The 21,124-nt window shown below is 43.1% G+C and overlaps 1 protein-coding gene across 1 annotated transcript in view; it reads right to left on the bottom strand.

The window, feature by feature from the left end:
• Window positions 1–21,124, bottom strand: part of ctnna1 (catenin (cadherin-associated protein), alpha 1) — a 238,033-nt gene that overhangs the window by 183,684 nt on the left and 33,225 nt on the right. Inside the window, exons 5-6 of the mRNA XM_063018999.1 lie at window positions 15,072–15,191; window positions 12,290–12,559 (exon numbers count right to left, since the gene is read on the bottom strand). Of these exons, the coding sequence (XP_062875069.1) occupies window positions 12,290–12,559; window positions 15,072–15,191 (390 nt within the window). The remainder of the gene's footprint in view (window positions 1–12,289; window positions 12,560–15,071; window positions 15,192–21,124) is intronic.

Genomic DNA, 21,124 nt, shown 5'->3' on the forward strand with positions numbered 1-21,124 from the left:
GTCGTTTGTGCGCTGATATGCGTAAAGGCAAAGAGGAAAAATAAAAGAATCTGGCTGAAGGAGTGGATTAGTCTACGTGGCCAGCAGCGATCGTCTGTTTTGTTCTGTAGAGATAGTTGGCGATAAATATTCTTGCAATGCAGCATGGGTATTATGGTTTGTTGTGGATGATAAGGTCACAAATACTGTAAAGCTTGTGTGTGTCGATGTATTTTGCTAGAAACATTACGCCCCACACATTTACAACTCCACCCCCAGGGTTTCCCTTCTGTATCTTGCATTCATAACCATTACAACCTGACCGCAACACCTTTCGTACTACATGATTGAGTTGCTGACAGGTCCAGATATTTAACATGCTAGATATTTTTCTTGAGTCTGCTCGGATCTAGGCTTAAACAGTTCACACACAACGATCGAGAGCCGGTTTTTGAGCAGTAACCTGTCAACAAGCAAAAATCAGGATGTGAACTAAAAAATAATGAGTTGGCGCACCAGGGCTGAGATCAGAGTTTGAATCTGTCGTGCTATCAATCGGCCCAGCGCCTACAGACATGACTGGCTGTGTCTGTCGGGAGGGAGGGTAAAGAGGGCAGTTGTAGCCTACTGGTAAAGGTACAAGACTAGTAATCAAAAGGTTGCTGGTTCAAGCCCCACTACTGCCAGGTTGCCACTGTTGGGCCCTTAACCCTCAATTGCTTAGATTGTATACTGTCATAGCACTGTAAGTCACTTTGGATAAAAGCGTCTGCTAAATGCCGAAAATGTAAATGTAAGAGGATTCTTGGTCGAAGACACAGCACAGAGATTGTGAATAACAAAGAGCAGTGCTTGACTATCCATTTGCATACTGATCTCTGGGGTCAGAGGGGCGGGGTCTGCAGTATAATTGGGTGAAGTGCAAACTTTCAATGAAGGCCAAACCTTTACACAAGATACTAGGGTACGCAGGGACTGTCCTCAGCCATATTGGCTTAATAACGAGAATACGATCTAGCTGAGGAGAGAAATCACTGCTGAACTGTTGGGAGAAAGATAAGCTCCACGAGCGAACGTGTGAATGCGGCCACCCTCCAGAGAGCAGCGGCTACAGGAGAACCTGCGATTCGGGTGCTAAACGAGATCGTGCTGCCGCCGCTTCAATTAGGGAGCTCATTTATCTAAATGGCAAAGCTCCATCCATCCTGAGTCAGAAGAGCTGCGTCCTAACAGATGAACTCATTAGCAGATGTTAAAGATTGGACAGGCTTTTAAAGAGGCCTCGGCTAATCAATGAATAACTGTGGGAATGGGTGATGGAAGAAATACGAACAAGGTACGACGCACGTTTAGGGCTGATAAAATGTGAGATTGAGTATGTTCACTGGCGGTTAGAAGGGGGGGGGGGGGGGGGGGGTGTCAGTGCATGGATCTTTGTCGAGCTGTTTTACAACCATTTTCATAACGAGAAACACTTTAGAAGCAAAACTGAAGTCAAATAAACCATGTGGCAAATATTAAAAGTTTAGTATATTTATATACACTGTGATAGGGTAGTGATAGCTCAGTGGTTAAGGCACTGGACTAGTAATCAAAAGGTTACCGGTTCAAGCCCCGCCACCGCCAAGTTGCCACTGTTGGGTCCCTGAGCAAGGCCCTTAACCCTTAATTGCTCAAAATTGTGTTCAGTCATAACTGTGGGGGTGTTCGAAAACCTAGTGAGCTGCCTTGCTCTCTTACTGTCTACATAGGCAGCTGACTTAGTAGAGAGGATTCTAATAAGTCAGTGACTTCGAACGCACTACTTAGACAGCGATTCCATCGGGTTTAGCATTTCGCGTTTAGCATTCAGCATCTCGCCATTAAAACCAATAAACTGAAGTAGCACAGCACGCTAACGTCAATATAACATCTCCTTCATGTACCGATAACGGTTACATTTCCTGACAAGCCCGAACTTGCAAATAAAAAAACTCGGTACAAGTTTAAAATTATGCAAGTTAAAAATCTGTAATATTTTATTTACGTTTGAAAATAACTCCATTCGTTTCTCCGCCCCGTCAGCCATGAATTCTGGGATTGCCTTGATCACTAAGGCAGCGTTCGATGCTCACTCGTTCTTGAGCCAAAATAACTTGCCTCAGAAGTGTGGATTTTAAGGCATCTAGGATTTCAAACAGCCTCCTTCTCGGGAGCGCGCACAGGATGACGTAAAATGCGACTATGTAGAGAGAGAGCTAGCTTTTCGAACACACCCTGTAAGTCACTTTGGATAAAAGTGTCTGCTAAATGCCAAAAAATGTAAATGAAAATGTAAATATATACATACATTTAGTATAGATATAGTGTGTGTGTGTGTGTGTGTGTGTGTGTGTAGATGTATGTATAATCCTGGAGATACAGGGTTTAGCGGGAAACACCGGCAGCAAAGCAGAAATATCTATTCACGTCTGTGGGGACACCCAGCCAGCCAATAGCACCACTCAGCTTCAAACCCAGATCTCAGAAGTGGTGGACTACCGTGATAGACGGCTGCGCTACCCGAGCACTTGTACGCCACAGCCAAGAGTCTGTGAATGGAACAGTAAGCAGTAAGTGTTGCAGCTCTTTTGAAAATTTTGGAGTGGGGCTATGGACATTTGTGCCCATTCAGCAAAAAGAGCATTTTTGTAAGGCTGAGGGTTTTATTTACATTATCATCATATAGAAAATGCCTTTATCCAAAGCAACTTGCTGAGGGCCTTGCTGAAGGACCCAACAGTGGGAAGCTTGCAGATGTGGGTCTAAAACAAGCGATCTTCTGATTACTAGCCCTGTAATTTAACCGCTGAGCAACCACTGTCCTGGAACATTAGCCAAAATGTTCAATGCCGTTATGGTCAGGGCTCGGCTTCTCTCGGCTTCTACGGTTTCACCCCCACCCCCAATCCACCCCGACCAAGTAGAGACTCAGACTATGACGTTGACCACTTCTTTTCATCTGCCAGAAATGAGGTCCGACAGAGTCACCCAAGTATTTGGACAACAGACCATGAGTTTTTTGGACATCCCATTAAAAAAAAGGGAATTAAAAGAGTGACCTCTGTGATCTTTTCAGCTACAACAACAGCCACTGTTCTGAGAAGGCTTCTCACAAGACTTTTGAGTATGTCTGTGGGAACTTGGGCACTGACAGTTGATCCTCCAGTTCATTCCAGAGCTGCTCAGTGAGGCTGACGTCTGGGCGTTGTGCAGGACACTGGAGTTTCTTTAAAATAAACTTCTCTTCATGTATCTATAGAGCTTGCTTTGTGCATGGGGCACAGTCATGCTGGATCAATAAAGGACCTTCTCCATACTGTTAGTGCAAAGTTAAAAGCACATCATTTCCTTTAATCATTTGATCAATTACACTTGTTAAGAACTGCGGCTGAAACACATTAATTCAATAATAAGAACGTTTTTTTGTCCATACAGTGTACGATTGACAAGATTTGATGGTTAAAATGTAGATTTTGTGTTTTGAGTTTTGACTAAACGCTTCTGTGAAGTCGGCGGTTAATTAAGCTTCAAAACTTTAGTTCCAGCAGCGTTTCGTGTGCTTATTCCACTCTCTTACCTCCCCCGTCCCCACATTCAAAGCAGCAGGTTTCAAATCAGCCTACAAAGGGATGATTGATGTTGACGAGCTGCCTAATTAGCTCAAAACAAGCCCAGCCCTCATCTAGGTGGGTAAACACAGATGAACGCAGTGAGCCCACACGCTCCTGCGTTCCGATACTGAATGAACAGTTAGGCACAGATTAATAGAGCGCTATGGCAACGTGTTTCGAGTTTATGCACGTCATCTGAAAAATAAACAGCATATACATACATACATGGATTTATCTAAGCAAATAGGTAAGAGCCTCCCATTGGATAATTACTGCATGGGTGATTGTTTCAGCTGGCAACAAGTTATTTAACCCTAACTGATGCAGTGAGTAGCTTCTCATTTGTTAAACAAACATGTCGAAAGACACATCCTGTGGTCGTGGAAAAGATGTTAATCTGTTTCAGAAGGGTCAAATTATTGTCATGCATCAAGCAGAGAAAACATCTAAGGAGAAGCTGAAACTACTAAAATCGGGTTAAGAACTGTCCAGCGCATTATTAAAAAGTGGAAGGACAGTGGGGGGGAATGAGGTCAGAAAAAAAATCTTGAATGATCGTGATCGGCGATCACTTAAACGTTTGGTGAAATCAAATGGTAGAAAAACTCCAGTAGAACTCAGGGATGTTTAATAGTGAAAGTAAGAGCATTTCCACACACACAATGTGAAGGGAACTCAAGGGATCGGGACTAAACAGCTGTGTAGCCTTAAGAAAACCACTTGTCAGTGAGGCTAACCGGCAAAAACGGCTTCAATTTGCTAGGGAGCATAAAGATTGGACTCTGGAGCAATGGAAGAAGGTCATGTTGTCTGAGGAGTCCAGATTTACCCTGTTCCAGAGTGATGGGCGCATCAGGGTAAGAAGAGAGGCGGCTGAAGTGACGCACCCATCATGCCTAGTGCCTATTGTACAAGCCTGTGGGGGCAGTGCTATGATCTGGGGTCGCTGCAGTTGGTCAGGTCTAGGTTCAGCAACGTTATGTGCCCAAAGAATGAGGTCCGGTATATATGTATTTATTTTTTTTATTTTTTTTTGCACTCTTACCCCTTTTTATCCCAATTAAGCAAATCCAATCCACTGCTGGGGACCCCGACGACATCCACAGAGGGTGTATATTCGCCTGAGAAACACTCCCGTCGATGTGTGTGCAGTCCACTAATCCCTTCTTATTCGCCCGTACTTTGGTGGATTTACTTCGCATACAAAGAGCTACGCCCCAACCTCTGCACCCACTCACCCTGGGCAACCAAGGTCCTTACACAGCCCCACCATTTTTAATCCAGTTTTTTTTCCCACCCAGCAAACTGGAGGCCAATTTTGTCTACTGCAGGCATTAGCCAACTGTGCCTGCTAGAGGGTGCCTGGCCGACCGGGAGGTCAAAATCTCTGTGCTGGTGTGCTAATGGATTATTTAACAGACTAAAAACAGGGAGCACTGTTAAAACACAAGGAAAAAGGCGTGAACAAAGCAAGCCTCCCGACAAAATAAAGCCTATAATAAACTCATGTAAACAAAGGGACGTGCGCAGGCTAGTGGAAGATTATTGAGCTACTGGTCTCAGTACGCTTCTCACTGGAATTTTAAACAATCGGACCGGACGTTCAGTTTTCCAGATTTAATCTGTTAAATGGAGGTCCATTCAATCAAAGGTTCCTCTATATAAGATATACTTTATTTGTCATATACACACATACAGGTGTACAGTACAATAAAATTCTTATTCCAGCTTATTTGGAGGGTCAGCCATCTTACGGCACCCCTGGAGCAGACAGGGTTAAGGGCCTTGCTCAAGGACCCAACAGTGGCTGCATAGCAGAGCCTGGATTTGAACCGCCAATCTTCCGGTTGACAGCCCAAAGCCCTACCCACTAGGCTACCACCGTCCCAATAAATAAATAAAGGCCACAACATCTCCTCGCAAGAATTACATAGAGTGGAAAGCGGCTGCCGATTACCTATATGCACCGAGACACACCAGACAAACACAAACGTCACGTCCCATATTGGAAAACCCCATAGCGCCTTCGTAAGAATACCATGATGGTTTTGTCTTAATAGCAGACATGGGTCAAGCAGTCAGCTGTTCTAGCTGCTCAGAACTAAACAATCAAAGAGGGATTAGGAAATTGAGCGTGGCTAACGCTATGATGTCTTCACCTTTATGTTTGCTTGGAAGAGAACTGGAATCCGTTCGATCCTGGATCATCATGTCAGCCGTTAAGGTTCCATCAGACCTGTGCTGTGTCAATAGAACATGCCACGCACACGTCTCTGCCTGTGGCATGAAGACGGATTTTCAATAACGCCAACAACAAGAGGATTAGGGTCACTTCGGCTACTAAAACCGAGCATACCGCCATTTCATTGCCATAGTGCAGTGGGTTTTGTTTTTTTTCGGGCGGTTGAGGGTGTTTAGTGGTTTTGTGTCCATTGGGAAGAGTTTAAGGTTGCAGGACTCTTGAGTGATTTAAAATGTGCTTTCTTGTAATAAACTACAGTTCAGCTCATGGAGGTTTGGTGGGTGAATCTAGGTTGGCACTGAACATGTGGCGTCCCAGTCAGAAATGCTTGGATTCTAGAACAGTGGCAGATGAGACGCCTTCAGTTTGTTGCTGCCTAACTCGTTACTGTTTGATCAATGCCGACTGCTAACACAGTCAATAGTTCAACTCGTTTCTGACAGCTAGCGGTTCGATTCAGAACAAGACTGAGCAGAGGAGCACTCACGCCTCAGTCGTGTAGAAAATCTGACCCTAAGCTTCACCCTATCAGCACACTGAGACTTGCAGACAATTAGGAGTTTATTTTGCAGGCGATCTGGTGGGACAGCTGTCTAACGAGCTAGTTCAAATGAACTGGGCGGGCGTCCACACAAAGACAATCGGCCTGGAACCTCTTCCTGCTGAGATGTGTGATGTCCAGGACTGCTCGGTGGAGAGGGGAGTCACGTAAAGCTTAGGGTGGATCTCCATACGAGATATGGCCCAGTGTGGGAACCCAATAGCGGCAAATGAGCAGATCGGGGCTGTGCAAGCACCGGATTCAGGACCGGTCAGTGCAAAGGGGAGTCACATTAAGCTTAGTTCTACTACTACTACTACATTAAGCTTAGGGTGGATCTCCACATGAGCTACGGCCCAGTGTGGGAACCCAACAGTGGCAGGTGAGCAGATCGGGGCTGTGCAAGCACCGGATTCAGGAACGGTCAGTGCAAAGGGGCATCACATAAAGCTTAAGGTGGAGCTCCATACGAGATATGGCCCAGTGTGGGAACCCAATAGTGGCAGGTGAGCAGATCGGGGCTGTGCAAGCACCGGATTCAGGAACGGTCAGTGCAAAGGGGCATCACATAAAGCTTAAGGTGGAGCTCCATACGAGATATGGCCCAGTGTGGGAACCCAATAGTGGCAGGTGAGCAGATCAGGGTTGTGCAAGCACTGGATTCAGGACCGGTCAGTGCAAAGGGGAGTCACATTAAGCTTAGTTCTACTACTACTACTACTACTACTACATTAGGCTTAAGGTGGAGCTCCATACGCGATACAGCCCAGTGTGGGAACCCAACAGTGGCAAATGAGCAGATTGGGGCTGTGCAAGCACCGGATTCAGGACCGGTCAGTGCAAAGGGGCATCATAGAAAGCTTAGCGTGGATCTCCATACGAGATATGGCCCAGTGTGGGAACCCAACAGTGGCAGGTGAGCAGATCGGGGTTGAGAAAGGACCAGATTCAGGAACGGTCAGTGCAAAGGGGCATCACATTAAGCTTCGGGAGGATCTCCGTATGAGATACAGCTCTGTGTGGGAACCCAATAGTGGCAGGTGAGCAGATCAGGGTTGTGCAAGCACCGGATTCACAATGGATGCTAGCTTCGAGTAGTTAAAAGAGACCGTTGGACTACAGATACTGCTTAAAATGACTCAGAATGCTAAACCAGCATAATAGGTGGTTCAATAAACCCTTGCTATAAAACTGGCAGGTTTAATATGCTGACAGGTCACCTAAAGCCTAACTAATCCTTTATTTTATGTATGTATTTTAGCGCCATGTTTAACACCTGTGTCCTTTTATGGCAAGACGGGTATTTGTTTGTTTGTTTATTTTATCTTGTCTTTATAATTTGGGCTGTTTTCATTTTCATAGCTGCGTGGTAGGTTACAACTGTTCATGTGTCGTCTTGCTACACAAACTTGGAAGCACACAATGCTCTGGAATGCTATTTGGGACATGCCCTTTCCTGTCCCTTACCTCCGGGCACAATGGGAGGTCCATAAAGAAATGCTTAGACAATTTTGCAACCCAATCAAACCACATTGGGTGAAATGAGTCCATAAGTTCCAATCAGTGCCTGACCTTACTGATGTCCTCAATTCACCTCATATTCCAAAATCTAGTGAGACATGGTGTGGGGTGTCTACAAAGCCACTAAACCAGTAAAAGGTTCTATTCACCCAAGCTTGGGTAGAATGGGAACAAATTATTAAAAAAACAGTTGCACCAAGGGAAAATTATTCGGTCTGATTCTCGACTCGTGTCGCCCTGTTCTTTCTGTATGAATTTCTTCTAAAACTGTGACGTGTTATTATTACATTCGAGCGGCGTCGACCATTAGTGCCATTTTTTATCGTCACGTTGCCTCAAAATGCCACAGATTCATTTGCAAATGTCATTTCAAATGCTGCACTGCTGCCTGTTTCATTACAGGACTCGAGTGGTGATCAGCTTTCATGACTCATCTGTTCGTGTTGGCTGCACCTGCGCCCGGTCGTTTCGACAGGTGTGTCGACGTCCATTCCAATTTCAGCCTAAACTGGACCCTTAAGATGACACCCCACCCCAAATAAACACACACCAATATCTGAATTTTCATTCTGAATTAATCAGAGCGAACAGAACACATATGACTACAAACAGGCTCTACAACAAGCTGGTGATACACTATATTGCCAAAAGTATTCGCTCGTCTGCCTTCACACGCATATGAACATGAGTGACGTCCTATTCTTAATCCATAGGGTTTAATATGTCAGCCCACCCTTTACAGCTATAACAGCTTCAACTCTTCTGGGAAGGCTTTCCACAAGGTTTAGGAGTGTGTTTATGGGAATTTTTGACCATTCTTTCAGAATCACATTTGTGAGGTCAGACACTGATGTTGGACGAGAAGGCCTGGCTCACAGTCTCCGCTCTAATTCATCCCAAAGGTTTTCTATCGGGTTGAGGTCAGGACTCTGTGCAGGCCAGTCAAGTTCTTCCACACCAAACTCGCTCATCCACGTCTTTATGGAGCTTGCTTTGTGCACTGGTGCGCAGTCATGTTGGAACAGGAAGGGACCATCCCCAAACTGTTCCCACAAAGTTGGGAGATGAAACTGTCCAGAATCTCTTGGTATGCTGAAGCATTAAGAGTTCCTTTCACTGGAACTAAGGGGCCGAGCCCAACTCCTGAAAAACACCCCCACACCATAATCCCCCCTCCACCAAACTTTACACTTGGCACAATGCAGTCAGACAGGTACCGTTCTCCTGGCAACCACCAAACCCAGACTCGTCCATCGGATTGCCAGACGGAGAAGCGTGATTCGTCACTCCAGAGAACACGTCTCCACTTCTCTAGAGTCCAGTAGTGGCGTGCTTTACACCACTGCATCCGACACTTTGCATTTGCACAGGTGATGTAAGGCTTGGATGCAGCTGCTCGGCCATGGAAACCCATTCCATGAAGCTCTCTACACACTGTTCTTGAGCTAATCTGAAGGCCACATGAAGTTTGGAGGTCTGTAGTGATTGACTCTGCAGAAAGTTGGTGACCTCTGCGCACTATGTGCCTCAGCATCCGCTGACCCCGCTCTGTCATTTTACATGGCTTCCACTTCGTGAATGAGTTGCTGTCGTTCCCCATCGCTTCCACTTTGTTATAATACCACTGACAGTCGACTGTGGAATATTTAGTAGTGAGGAAATTTCACGACTGGACTTGTTGCACAGGTGGCATCACGGTACCACACTGGAATTCATTGAGCTCCTGAGAGCGACCCATTCTTTCACTAATGTTTGTAGAAGCAGTCTGCATGTCTAGGTGCTTGGTTTTATACACCTGTGGCCATGGAAGCAATTAGAACACCTGATTTCAATGATTTGGATGGGTGAGTGAATACTTTTGGCAAGAGTGTGTATTTAGCAAAGTTATTTATCACAATAATTCAAAACACGCAAAGTATTAAAAAGAGGCAAGAGCTACAGAAAGCAAAAAACGAAGCATCTTTAGGCCAGATATTTTAGTTCTCATGCTAAACCAATCGCCCCCATGCTTGCTCTGAATTAGACAAAGAGAAATATTTATATTTTATATTCTTTATATTCTGGTCCATTTTATATTTTCATTTTTATTTTCATGGCTGCGAGGTAGGTTAAAACAGTTCTTGTGTTGTCTTGTGTAAGAATTTCTTTTATGGTTTCAGGCATGTTCACTTCCATGGAGATAAACATTAGCAATGCAGATACAATGAGAACCATAACACCCAGTAACATCAAAGGTCAGGGATGAAAATATTACCAACCTCACTGCGGTTGTTTATGGATGTGAATTTATTTATTTATTTAGTTGTTTTACAGGAAGTTGCAGGAAGAGTAGATCATTCTCATGTCAGTCTATCGTCCGTGTCAAGTGCTGCTCTTATATTCCATTTTTTTTTATAAATTAAGGATTGTTTTCATTTTGGCTTAGCACATTATGTGTTTTTATGGATGTGAAAGCTGGACTATAATAGTAATAATAATAATAACAATAATATTGCTGCTTTTGAATTTGTGCTGGAAGACTAAGTACCTTGAACGGCAAAGATGACAAACAAATAGACCCTGGACGGAACTAAACTCTCACTCGAAGCTCAGAAGACCAAAGTGAAGCTCTGCTTTTTGAACGCATTATGGGAGAAAGCAGTTCGTCGGAAGAGACGATTATGCTTGGAAGATTTCAAGACAAGAGGAAGAGGACGGCCAGCAACAAGATAGAGGTATGGATATTATCAGAGCTGCAATAAACAAGCCATTAAGAAGCTTAAAGACCTAAACAGACAGGATACACCAGAAAAACACTGTCCACATGGTCACCAGAATCAACCTGACAACTCTTACTAATAAACTGTTCATATATCTGTCTATATCTGTCTGTCTGTCTGTCTAATAATCTGTCTGTCTGTCTAATAATCTGTCTATCTGACTAATAATTTGTCTGACTGTCTGGATCTCTGTGTCTGTCTGTCTATCTACAGTCTGTCTGCCTATATCCACCTGTCTGTCTGTCTATCTAGATCCACCTGTCTGGTTGTCTGTCTATCTATATCCACCTGTCTGTCTGTCTGTCTATATCCACCTGTCTGTCTGTCTGTCTATCTAGATGCACCTGTCTGTCTGTCTATAGTCTGTCTGCCTAGATCCACCTGTCTGTCTGCCTAGATCCACCTGTCTGTCTGTCTGTCTGTCTATCTATAGTCTGTCTGCCTATATCCACCTGTCTGTCTGTCTATCTATATCCACCTGTCTGTCTGTCTGTCTATATCCACCTGTCTGTGTCTATATCCACCTGTCTGTCTGTCTGTATGTCTGTCTATCTAGATCCACCTGTCTGTCTGTCTATAGTCTGTCTGCCTAGATCCACCTGTCTGTCTGTCTATATCCACCTGTCTATCTAGATCCACCTGTGTTTGTCTATCTATATCCACCTGTCTGTCTGTCTATCTAGATCCACCTGTCTGTCTGTCTGTCTAGATCCACCTGTCTGTCTGTCTAGATCCACCTGTCTGTCTGTCTAGATCCACCTGTCTGTCTGTCTAGATCCACCTGTCTGTCTGTCTAGATCCACCTGTCTGTCTGTCTAGATCCACCTGTCTGTATCTATATCCACTTGTCTGTCTATCTATATCCACTTGTCTGTCTATCTATCTATCTATATCCACTTGTCTGTCTGTCTGTCTATCTATATCCACTTGTCTGTCTATCTATCTATATCCACTTGTCTGTCTGTCTATCTATCTATATCCACTTGTCTGTCTGTCTGTCTATCTATATCCACTTGTCTGTCTATCTATATCCACTTGTCTGTCTATCTATATCCACTTGTCTGTCTATCTATATCCACTTGTCTGTCTATCTATATCCACTTGTCTGTCTGTCTATCTATATCCACCTGTCTGTCTATATCCACCTATCTGTGTGTCTATTTATATCCACCTGTCTTGTCTGCCGATCTATTTATATCTACCTGTCTGTAGCCACCTATCCATGTCTGTCGATCTATCTATATCCATCTGTCTATCATCTATATATCTACCTGTCTACATCCAACTATATCTGTCTACATCCAACTATATCTGTCTACATCCAACTATGACTGTCTACATCCATCTATATCTGTCTACATCCAACTACATCCGTCTGTCTGTCTGTAAGGCCATAAATATTTAGCTGCTTGACTATAAGCATTTTGAACATCCTGTTTCAAAATTACAGCCTTAGATTTAGAGCTTCAACAATGGGTGACCACAACACCTGAACTAAGCAGAAGTTACAATTGCAGCAACAGGTAACCCAATAACCCCCCCCCTTCCCCCCCCCCCATCCCAAACTCAACTGTGAATTTGCAGCAATAAGTAATCCAGTAAAGCAATTACTCACATCAAAGTTGTTGAGAGCCCCGGCGAGCTCTCCTGGTCCGGTGTGCTGGCTCAGACTGGGATCCTCGTTGCTGATCCCCTGAGCAGTGTTGGAGATTCCAGAGACGGCCTGCTGCAGCTGCTTGTAGATGAGCTCGCGGTTGGCCTTGTAGGCGGCCACGTCCGGGTGCTGCAGGCAGGCCCGGGATGCCGTGTAAAGCAGCGGAACGTTTCTCTGCAGCACGCCACGAGCCGCCGCCATCTGCTCCTTATGGTGCACGTCCTTCAGCTCCTGACGGAAACACCACCACCGGACGGTTACTCAACGTGAACCTGGGTACTGGTGTTGGCAAACCTTAACATTCATTGGCTCCCAGTGCTTAAGCTTCGTCTGTCGATTTCTAACCTACATTAATATTGCGCTCACAGACAGCTCAGGCTGCACAGCAGTCAACACGCTAGCACACAACTGCAGTGTGTTCAAACTCGAGTTCAAATCTCAGCAGTCGCGAAGCTGTCTGGGCATCCACACAAACAGAATTGGCAGTGTCCGAGGGAGGGATGGTTTGATGGGGTCTCCTCTGTCTGCTACTGCAATATGCAATCACTGGGACTGGTCTAGTGCCTGCATAGGTTAGGGGTTGTTTGTTTGTTTTTGTAACACCATGTTATCACATTTATGATATTCATGGCAGGAGTTTTGATAGTTTTATTGGTCTTATTTCTGTATTATTTCTGTGTTGTCTTTGTGGTTTGGGGGTTACATTTACATTTTCGGCATTTAGCAGACACTTTTATCCAAAGCGAGTCTAAGCAATTGAGGGTTAAGGGTCTCGCTCAAGGAACCAACAGTGGCAACCTGGCAGTGGTGAGGGTTGAACCAGCTGATTACTAGTCCAGTACATTAACGGCTAGGCTACAACTGCCCTACAACTGGGTTATATGGAGCCTAGCCTGGCTCTCAATACGAAGTATGGCTCCGAGTTGGCGCGTTAGACCACTACACCATGCAAACGCCTAGCAGTACAGTTTTCTGTGGATGTTTACTCTTCTTATTAGACCCCAGCATTCATTAGTTGTAGGTTTCTATTGTTTCGTCCACCACTGTGTTGAAGCTGCTACATTATACAGAACCCTATTTATTTATTATATTATGATGTAAACGTCATGTTTTACACACTTTAACTCAGGTGCTTCTTGCTGTGACGCGATACTGCTACCCATCAAGCCACTGTGCCGCCCTTAAAAAAAAACTATGTACCTTTTTTTTTTTTAGTGTCTAAAGAAAGTTAAAGTGCTAATTATTGGATAAGTAGTTCACCGTAACCCCCCTTCCCATAAGTGGATGAAGAGGCCTGGAGAATTCAGCCTAAAAAGCACTACCAGGGACAAATTCAATATTCAGCACAAATATATATAAATTTAGAGGCACCTTTTTATCAGCTTCACAGATTTAATCAGTCTGCTTGCTGGAAGCCTGGTTCTCTTCATTATTACCCACTGAGGGGGGAGTGAGGGGGAATTTATCATACTTACAGTCTGTAGGCTGCTGTGGGCTGAATAAAGACCCAGCATGAGATTAGATCTGTTTAGTAAGTCAACGTTTGTGATGTCTCCCTCACCTCAAAAGGTGTCTGTCTCAATCAAGTGGGGACAACATAATGGCTAATAAATCATAAACAAGATCAGGGTGCAGCAGTCCAATTTATTTGCTTGTTTTTGGGCTACGAGTTCAATCTGTGCTTAGAGACTCAAAAAAAATAATTTATTTTTCAAATCCATACATATACATGTCATTTTGTGTCTTTCATTAGGTGGCAAAATACCATACCAGTTGTTTAGGGCGTTTAGGGAGGCAGACTGGTTACTTGGCTTGCAACCTGTGATTCTGACTACCAATAGCTTCTGAAGCCTGCTGTCCTGTTCCACCAATCATATCTATTCTCATCCTGGAGAGGTGGGACTACCTGTTTTTAGGTGTCCTGTAGTGCTGTTAGCTTAAGTCTAGCTGCTTGCTGCTAAAGTTTTGATGTCAGTTACAATACTTTTAAAGTTTTTATATTACATACTACATTTTTATTCTATTTATTTAATTACAGTGTGTACAACATTACTTGTGTATTTTAATACATTTTGCTTGAATGTACCTTGAGCTACTGTAATAACTTTATTAATCCCATAGGAAAAGTTAGTTATCTATCTATATCTATCTATAATCTGCTAGCTAGTATTTGCAACAGAAGCGGTTACCTCACTTTTGAGGTCTCAGTACACTCCCATATTTCTCTTGTTTCGCTTGTAAAACAGCGTGGACAGGTAAGCATGGGGTTACATAACACTGTAGAACTACACCTTTGTTTAGACACACTAGGTAAGGGGCAGGTGCCACCCACTGTATTTTTTGTGTGTTTTTGTAAGGTAAGTTGCGTGGCTAGTTAGGTAAGTGATCTTATTTATTTCTTTAATTTGGCACTGTTCGTAGTCCATCTGTTTGCTCGTATTCATTAAACTTGTTGAAAAAAAGTATTAGTGTCTGGTTCATTCATTCCTATTGAGCATTACACACTCAGTGTTACCCCGTTGTGTACCCTAGATACTAACTCTACAAGGGGAACGCATCCGGCATATTTAAACATCCAGACCCACGTAAAGATCCCGTTTCTTTCCCCCATTCTGATGTTTGGCATGAACATTCACTGAAGCTCCTAACCAGGGTTTGGAGGTCACATGACTGGATGACCGACGTACACGTGTACAGTTTGTTTAAGCTGAAGCTGCAGTTCTAATTACGGCTGATTGCGTACCTGCTGTCTCTTGGCTGCCATCATATTGAGTTTGTCCACCTCAGGTTTCAGAGCTTTGTACTGGATTCCCAGATCCTGCTCAGTCTCGGCGTTACGCACCTTCACCAGGTTATCTTCCACCTGCAAACAAAACAGGCATTACTATATGAAGTCAAATCTCTACCATATACACACACGCACACACTTCACCTATTTAACAGAACCCTGACCTGTTTAACCCTGTAATGGACTGCTCATCCATTTGAGTCTAAATACTTTACTGTATTTTGCTGTATTTAAATTTTATATATATATACAGTGTATCACAAAAGTGAGTACACCCCTCACATTTCTGCAAATATTTCATTATATCTTTTCATGGGACAACACTATAGAAATAAAACTTGGATATAACTTAGAGTAGTCAGTGTACAACTTGTATAGCAGTGTAGATTTACTGTCTTCTGAAAATAACTCAACACACAGCCATTAATGTCTAAATAGCTGGCAACATAAGTGAGTACACCCCACAGTGAACATGTCCAAATTGTGCCCAAATGTGTCGTTGTCCCTCCCTGGTGTCATGTGTCAAGGTCCCAGGTGTAAATGGGGAGCAGGGCTGTTAAATTTGGTGTTTTGGGTACAATTCTCTCATACTGGCCACTGGATATTCAACATGGCACCTCATGGCAAAGAACTCTCTGAGGATGTGAGAAATTTAATTGTTGCTCTCCACAAAGATGGCTTATTCTCCACTTATGTTGCCAGCTATTTAGACATTAATGGCTGTGTGTTGAGTTATTTTTCAGAAGACAGTAAATCTACACTGCTATACAAGTTGTACACTGACTACTCTAAGTTATATCCAAGTTTTATTTCTAGTGTTGTCCCATGAAAAGATATAATAAAATATTTGCAGAAATGTGAGGGGTGTACTCACTTTTGTGATACACTGTATATATATATATATTTGTTTGTTGTTGGTATAGCACCAAGAAACTAAAAAAAAATGCAAATAATTAATGTGTTTAAACATATTTTTTGTGAAACAATTAAAGGGTTAATTCCACTTCAATTTAGAACCATGGCACTGTGGGGGGGGGGGAAACAGCATGGCAATTAGTGAGGTGTAAACAGTGAGGTTTGTGTTTTAGATAGCAATCCCGCGTTTACTAATCCTGGAATCTGTTGTAGCTGCGTATCTCTTTAATAAGATTTAACGCTTCTCTTACTGAAGCAATAGATGTTAACATGTCCACTGGTTAAGGCAGCGGTCCACAACCCCCGGGCCGCAAAGAATAAATAATTAGAGATCACTACATCAGCAATGAAAACACTGCTTCCATTTCCAACACACGGGTGTTTATCATCTCATATCACCCCCAGGTGGGAGCAGCATCTCATTGCAGTGAAAAAAAGCTCATTTGTGAGTAGTAGAGTTATTCTATTTTAAATCCCCCGCCCCCCCATCCGTGGTGTAAAAAGGGTTGGGGAGCACTGGGTTAAGGTACCAATAAGGTACTGGACTAGTATTCAAAAGGTCGCTGGTTCAAGCCCCACCACTGCCAGGTTGTCACTGCTGGGCCCTTGAGCAAGGCCCTTAACCCTCAATTGCTTAGACAATATACTGTCACAGCACTGCAAGTCTACAAACAAGCTACAGAACACAAAGGTATAATTAAGAGAAAAAAAGAATCGTTTCTAGTGATTGGATTACACATCCATACACCGTGAAATAACCAGAAGTCAGGATGCCGTTTCAGTGCAAAAGCAATCAGAAATCCGCCCCCAAAAAAGAAAAAACAAATTAGACATTCAATTAGATGAAAATATACTCAATGCTTTGGGGGTGGGTTTGCTTTAAGCCGATCAAATCCGATATAGAGTACACAGAGGATTTGTGAAGATGGATATTAAGGGGTAGATAAACTAGAACGATTGATCGAGCGAACACAAATCATGGACTGTTTTTCCCCCCTGAAGGCGCCCGGATGTTTGTTAAATCCGACCAGGGTAGGCGTAAAGCGTGTTTCAGTATTTAATGGCCCTCCGGAGGGACAGAGAGTGATGCGAGGTAGTCTACTTTAACCAAAAACAAATGTTTGCATCAAATGCACCATTAAACACATTTCAGCTAAAAGCTCAAATCACCCAAAGGCCAAAATTTCAGCACTTAAACACTTCAAAGGTTAATTACAGAAGTGCCCCAAAGCGCTGACCATAACAGCACAACAGTGGAGTGGCACAAAGCTGGGTAAGAATTTTAAATTACTGTAATAACTTACGGCATTGATTTATCTTATTTTTGTATTTATTAGGATTTTAACATCATGTTTACACACTTTGGTTACATTCATGACAGGAACGGTAGTTACTGGTTACGCAAGGTTCAGCAGTTCAAACAGTCATGGACAATTTTGTATCTCCAATTCATCTCACTTGCATGTTTTTGTACTGTGGGAGGAAACGGGAGCTCCCGGAGGAAACACACAGGAAGACCGTGCAAACTCCACACAGAAAGGGCCCGGATCGCTCCACCTGGGAATCAAACCCAGGACCTTCTTGCTGTGAGGCAACAGCTCAGCAAGTTCTCACTCACTCACTTTCTTAACCGCTTATCCAATCAGGGTCGCAGCTTTTCAATGGGCGCAAGGCACACAGTAACACCCTGGATGGGGCGCCAGTCCATCACAGGGCACACACACACACACATTCACCTATAGGGCAATTCAGTGTTTCCTAACCTGACTGCATGTTTTTGGACTGTGGGAGGAAACCCACACAGACACGGGGAGATCATGCATCTTCCTCACAGAAAGGACCCGGACTGGATCGAACCCAGGACCTTCTTGCTCAGCAAGTTATCAAAATAAAATGTAATACTTTCATTTATGATCAGTTTCAATCATCTATATACTCGTCAAAATGTTTTGTGAGGGGGGATAAGTGCAATTTCCATCCAGGGAAACCAAACTACATGCATACTGTCTTAACATGAACATGATCTGCAGGTTTTTACTGCTTGCCGCTGAACTCAAAGGTTCAATCTGACCGAGTAAGTTTGCTGTTGACCTTTTACAAACCAAAGCCAATGAGACAAATTGTTTATAAGATAGACCAAAGTGAAGCACAGACACGGCAGAGAAAAACTGATTCTCTAAACTGTTGTACTTTAGTTTAACTAAGAGCCAGAGCATTGTAAGTAGAGATGCATGAGTACCGATACTGGTATCGGGTATTTGCCCGATACCGCGCTCATTAACTTGTACTCGTACTCGCAAACGAGGCTCCGATACTAAACATCCGATACCGTGTACCTAGTGCACGTTGCTGCGTTATGCCTGGTTCACGCTACACGATTTTTGCCCTGATTTTCGCTCGGCGACCGGTCGGCGCTAGATTTGCCGGCTCGGGAGCAACTCGGCGTTCGCTCGGCGATCAAAACTCGGCTCTCGATCGCTAAGTGTGAACTATCCAACAACTCGATCCGACCGGCTCGCCGACCGCTCGAGTTTTCTAGCACGTCAGATATCTGATCTCAGATGTGCGACTGGGAATGACTGACATGTCAAACAGCCAATGAGAACGCAGGATACGGTGTGAGGGGAAACGCAGGAGAGGAGTGTAAACAGGTGGGACAGGGGGATAATAGAGTCTATATCAGAATACATCAGCACACACACACGTTTTACAGTATTTCTGACCTGATCGTTCTCTACAAAACAGAACACTGCATTGCAAAAATATTTATTAACCTCTAACTCCTTAACTCCATCATTCTAAATAGGTATCGGTATCGGCAAGTACAAAAATACATGTACTCGGTTGGGAAAAAATGGTATTGATGCATCCCTAATTGTAAGCATATGAAAGCCTTATAGTTTATGCTGTGATATCACATATTTTTCATATCCATTGAAGAAAAAAGTCTGCCTTTCCATGTATGTACTTTAAATTGCATGTTTTAGCATTTAAATAGTATTAATGATATTAATGAGCCCCAAATAAATTAATTTCTGCCATGAGAAACAGCAACGTGTTCCAATTTCATACCTCCCTGCAATCTCAAGGGCCCAGCCAGAAAAATAAATGAAAATTGGTGTCCACATCCATCTGGCAACGAATTGTGGTTAAAACACCTAAAAAAGTGTGATACAATTATATCCAAGCTATTTAAAGACGACTGTATGCATCCCTGGGCTCCAGTGGTGTAGCGGTGTATTACTCTTTCCCAGAGGAACCGGACCTGCTTCAATTCTGTCCAGGATTAAACGACTGGTATATGAAATAAAATAGCCAAAATAATCTCATAAAATATTCTCACACATATATGGTGACCACAATTTTCAGTACTGTTCATTTAGCACCTTGTGCAGCCTCCCTTTGCAGATAACAGCACTTGTTCTTCAATTTTATTTAGCATTACAGTAGAAGACTATGTGGGAACAGAGAGATCATTCCTCCACACAGAATCTAGATCTTTCAGCTTCCCAGTTCCATGCTTGTGGATTCTCCTTTTTAGCTCATACCACAGGCCTGGATGATCATTTGTAATATTCACGGCAGGAATCGGTTCTTTATGCTAGTTGTATTGGTCTTGTATTATATACGTTTTCAGTCTTAGGATGACCAAGGTAGAACCTTAATTATGGGATCAGTTAGGGGTACTTTGGTCCATTGTCCAAGGAGAATGGAGGTCCCAGTTGAGTCTGATTCCTCTCAAGGTTTCTTCCTGTAATTTTAAGAGAATTTTCCTTGCCACCGTCACCCTCGGCTTGCTCAACAGGGGGTTTTTGGTCCGTTGGTCCCGGATTCTGTAAATATGTCTATTGTCAAAAGCACTATACAGGCCTCCTGGCTGAGGCTGTCAGTTATTGCTTACATGTTTGAACACAGTGTCAGAACTCAGTTGCCAGGGGTAGTAAAAAGAAACAACACCTTGCAACTACACAGCTCTGGATGTTTAAAGACTATTTGGGCTCTTTAACCATCCTCCTTAATGCGTGTGAGGTCAATATAAAGAATACAGACCGTTGGTAGCATAGTGGGTAGAGCTTTGGGCTATCAGATAAAAGGTTGTGGGTTCAAATCCTGCCACTGCTGGGCCCTTAACGCTGCCAGCTCCAGGGGTGTCATGCAATGCGCTCTGACCCCAACTTCCAAACAAGCTAGGATATGCAAAACAGAATTTCACTGTACTTTACTCTCCACATATTTATATCCCAGGAAAACAGAAACTCATGGCTGACCATGTAAACTGTACTAATCACTTCATTTCAGACGTGGCCGGAACACACTGGGCACAAGGCAAGAATAATCTGGATAGGAATGCCAATCCAATGCAGGGCTTTGGCCCTCTCAGGCACTGCCAATCACATCTATGTAGACAACCGGCTGGCCGACAGCACCGCTGAGATTTAAACCCTTATAAACTAGAGCAATAGACTGTCACATTAAAACACATATTATTTTTTTTTATTTTTTATTTAACCTTTAATTAAACCAGGCGAGTCATTAAGAACACATTCTTATTTACAAGAACAGCCTGGCAAGTAGAAGAGTCTACTTGAGGAAAAGGGAGTACAACATCAACAGGGGGAAAAGAAGAAAAAAACGAAACAAAAATTATAATCATAATAGTAAAACAGTCAATTCATAGTAAAACAAGTACATGTATTAGTAAAAATATTCCTAATGCTGTTCTTACATTTTGAGATCGGGATAAAAACCTGTAGTTTTAAAGTTTTCTGGAGTGTGTTCCAATCTCTAGCAGCAGATAACTGAAATGATGAAGAGCCAAAGGCAGTGTATGTTTTGGGAATGTTTAGTTGAATGATGCTAGATGACCTGGTGTTATATGTTAATGGGAATATACAGTATATTAATGGGAATATATTTATTTCTACTTTTATATTTCTACTCATAATAAATTGTAAATATTTTAAATGAATAAGCAATAATTATAGAGGAAGCTGTATTCCCAATTAAGTGTCAAAAGCCCTTAACTTTAACAGAAGCTTTACATGTTCATTCATGACTTTTAGAAAACATTCAGCCTAGAGCTGCAAATCAAA

Source organism: Trichomycterus rosablanca, chromosome 1 (assembly GCF_030014385.1).
Source record: "Trichomycterus rosablanca isolate fTriRos1 chromosome 1, fTriRos1.hap1, whole genome shotgun sequence".
NCBI classification, from domain to species: Eukaryota; Metazoa; Chordata; class Actinopteri; order Siluriformes; family Trichomycteridae; genus Trichomycterus; species Trichomycterus rosablanca.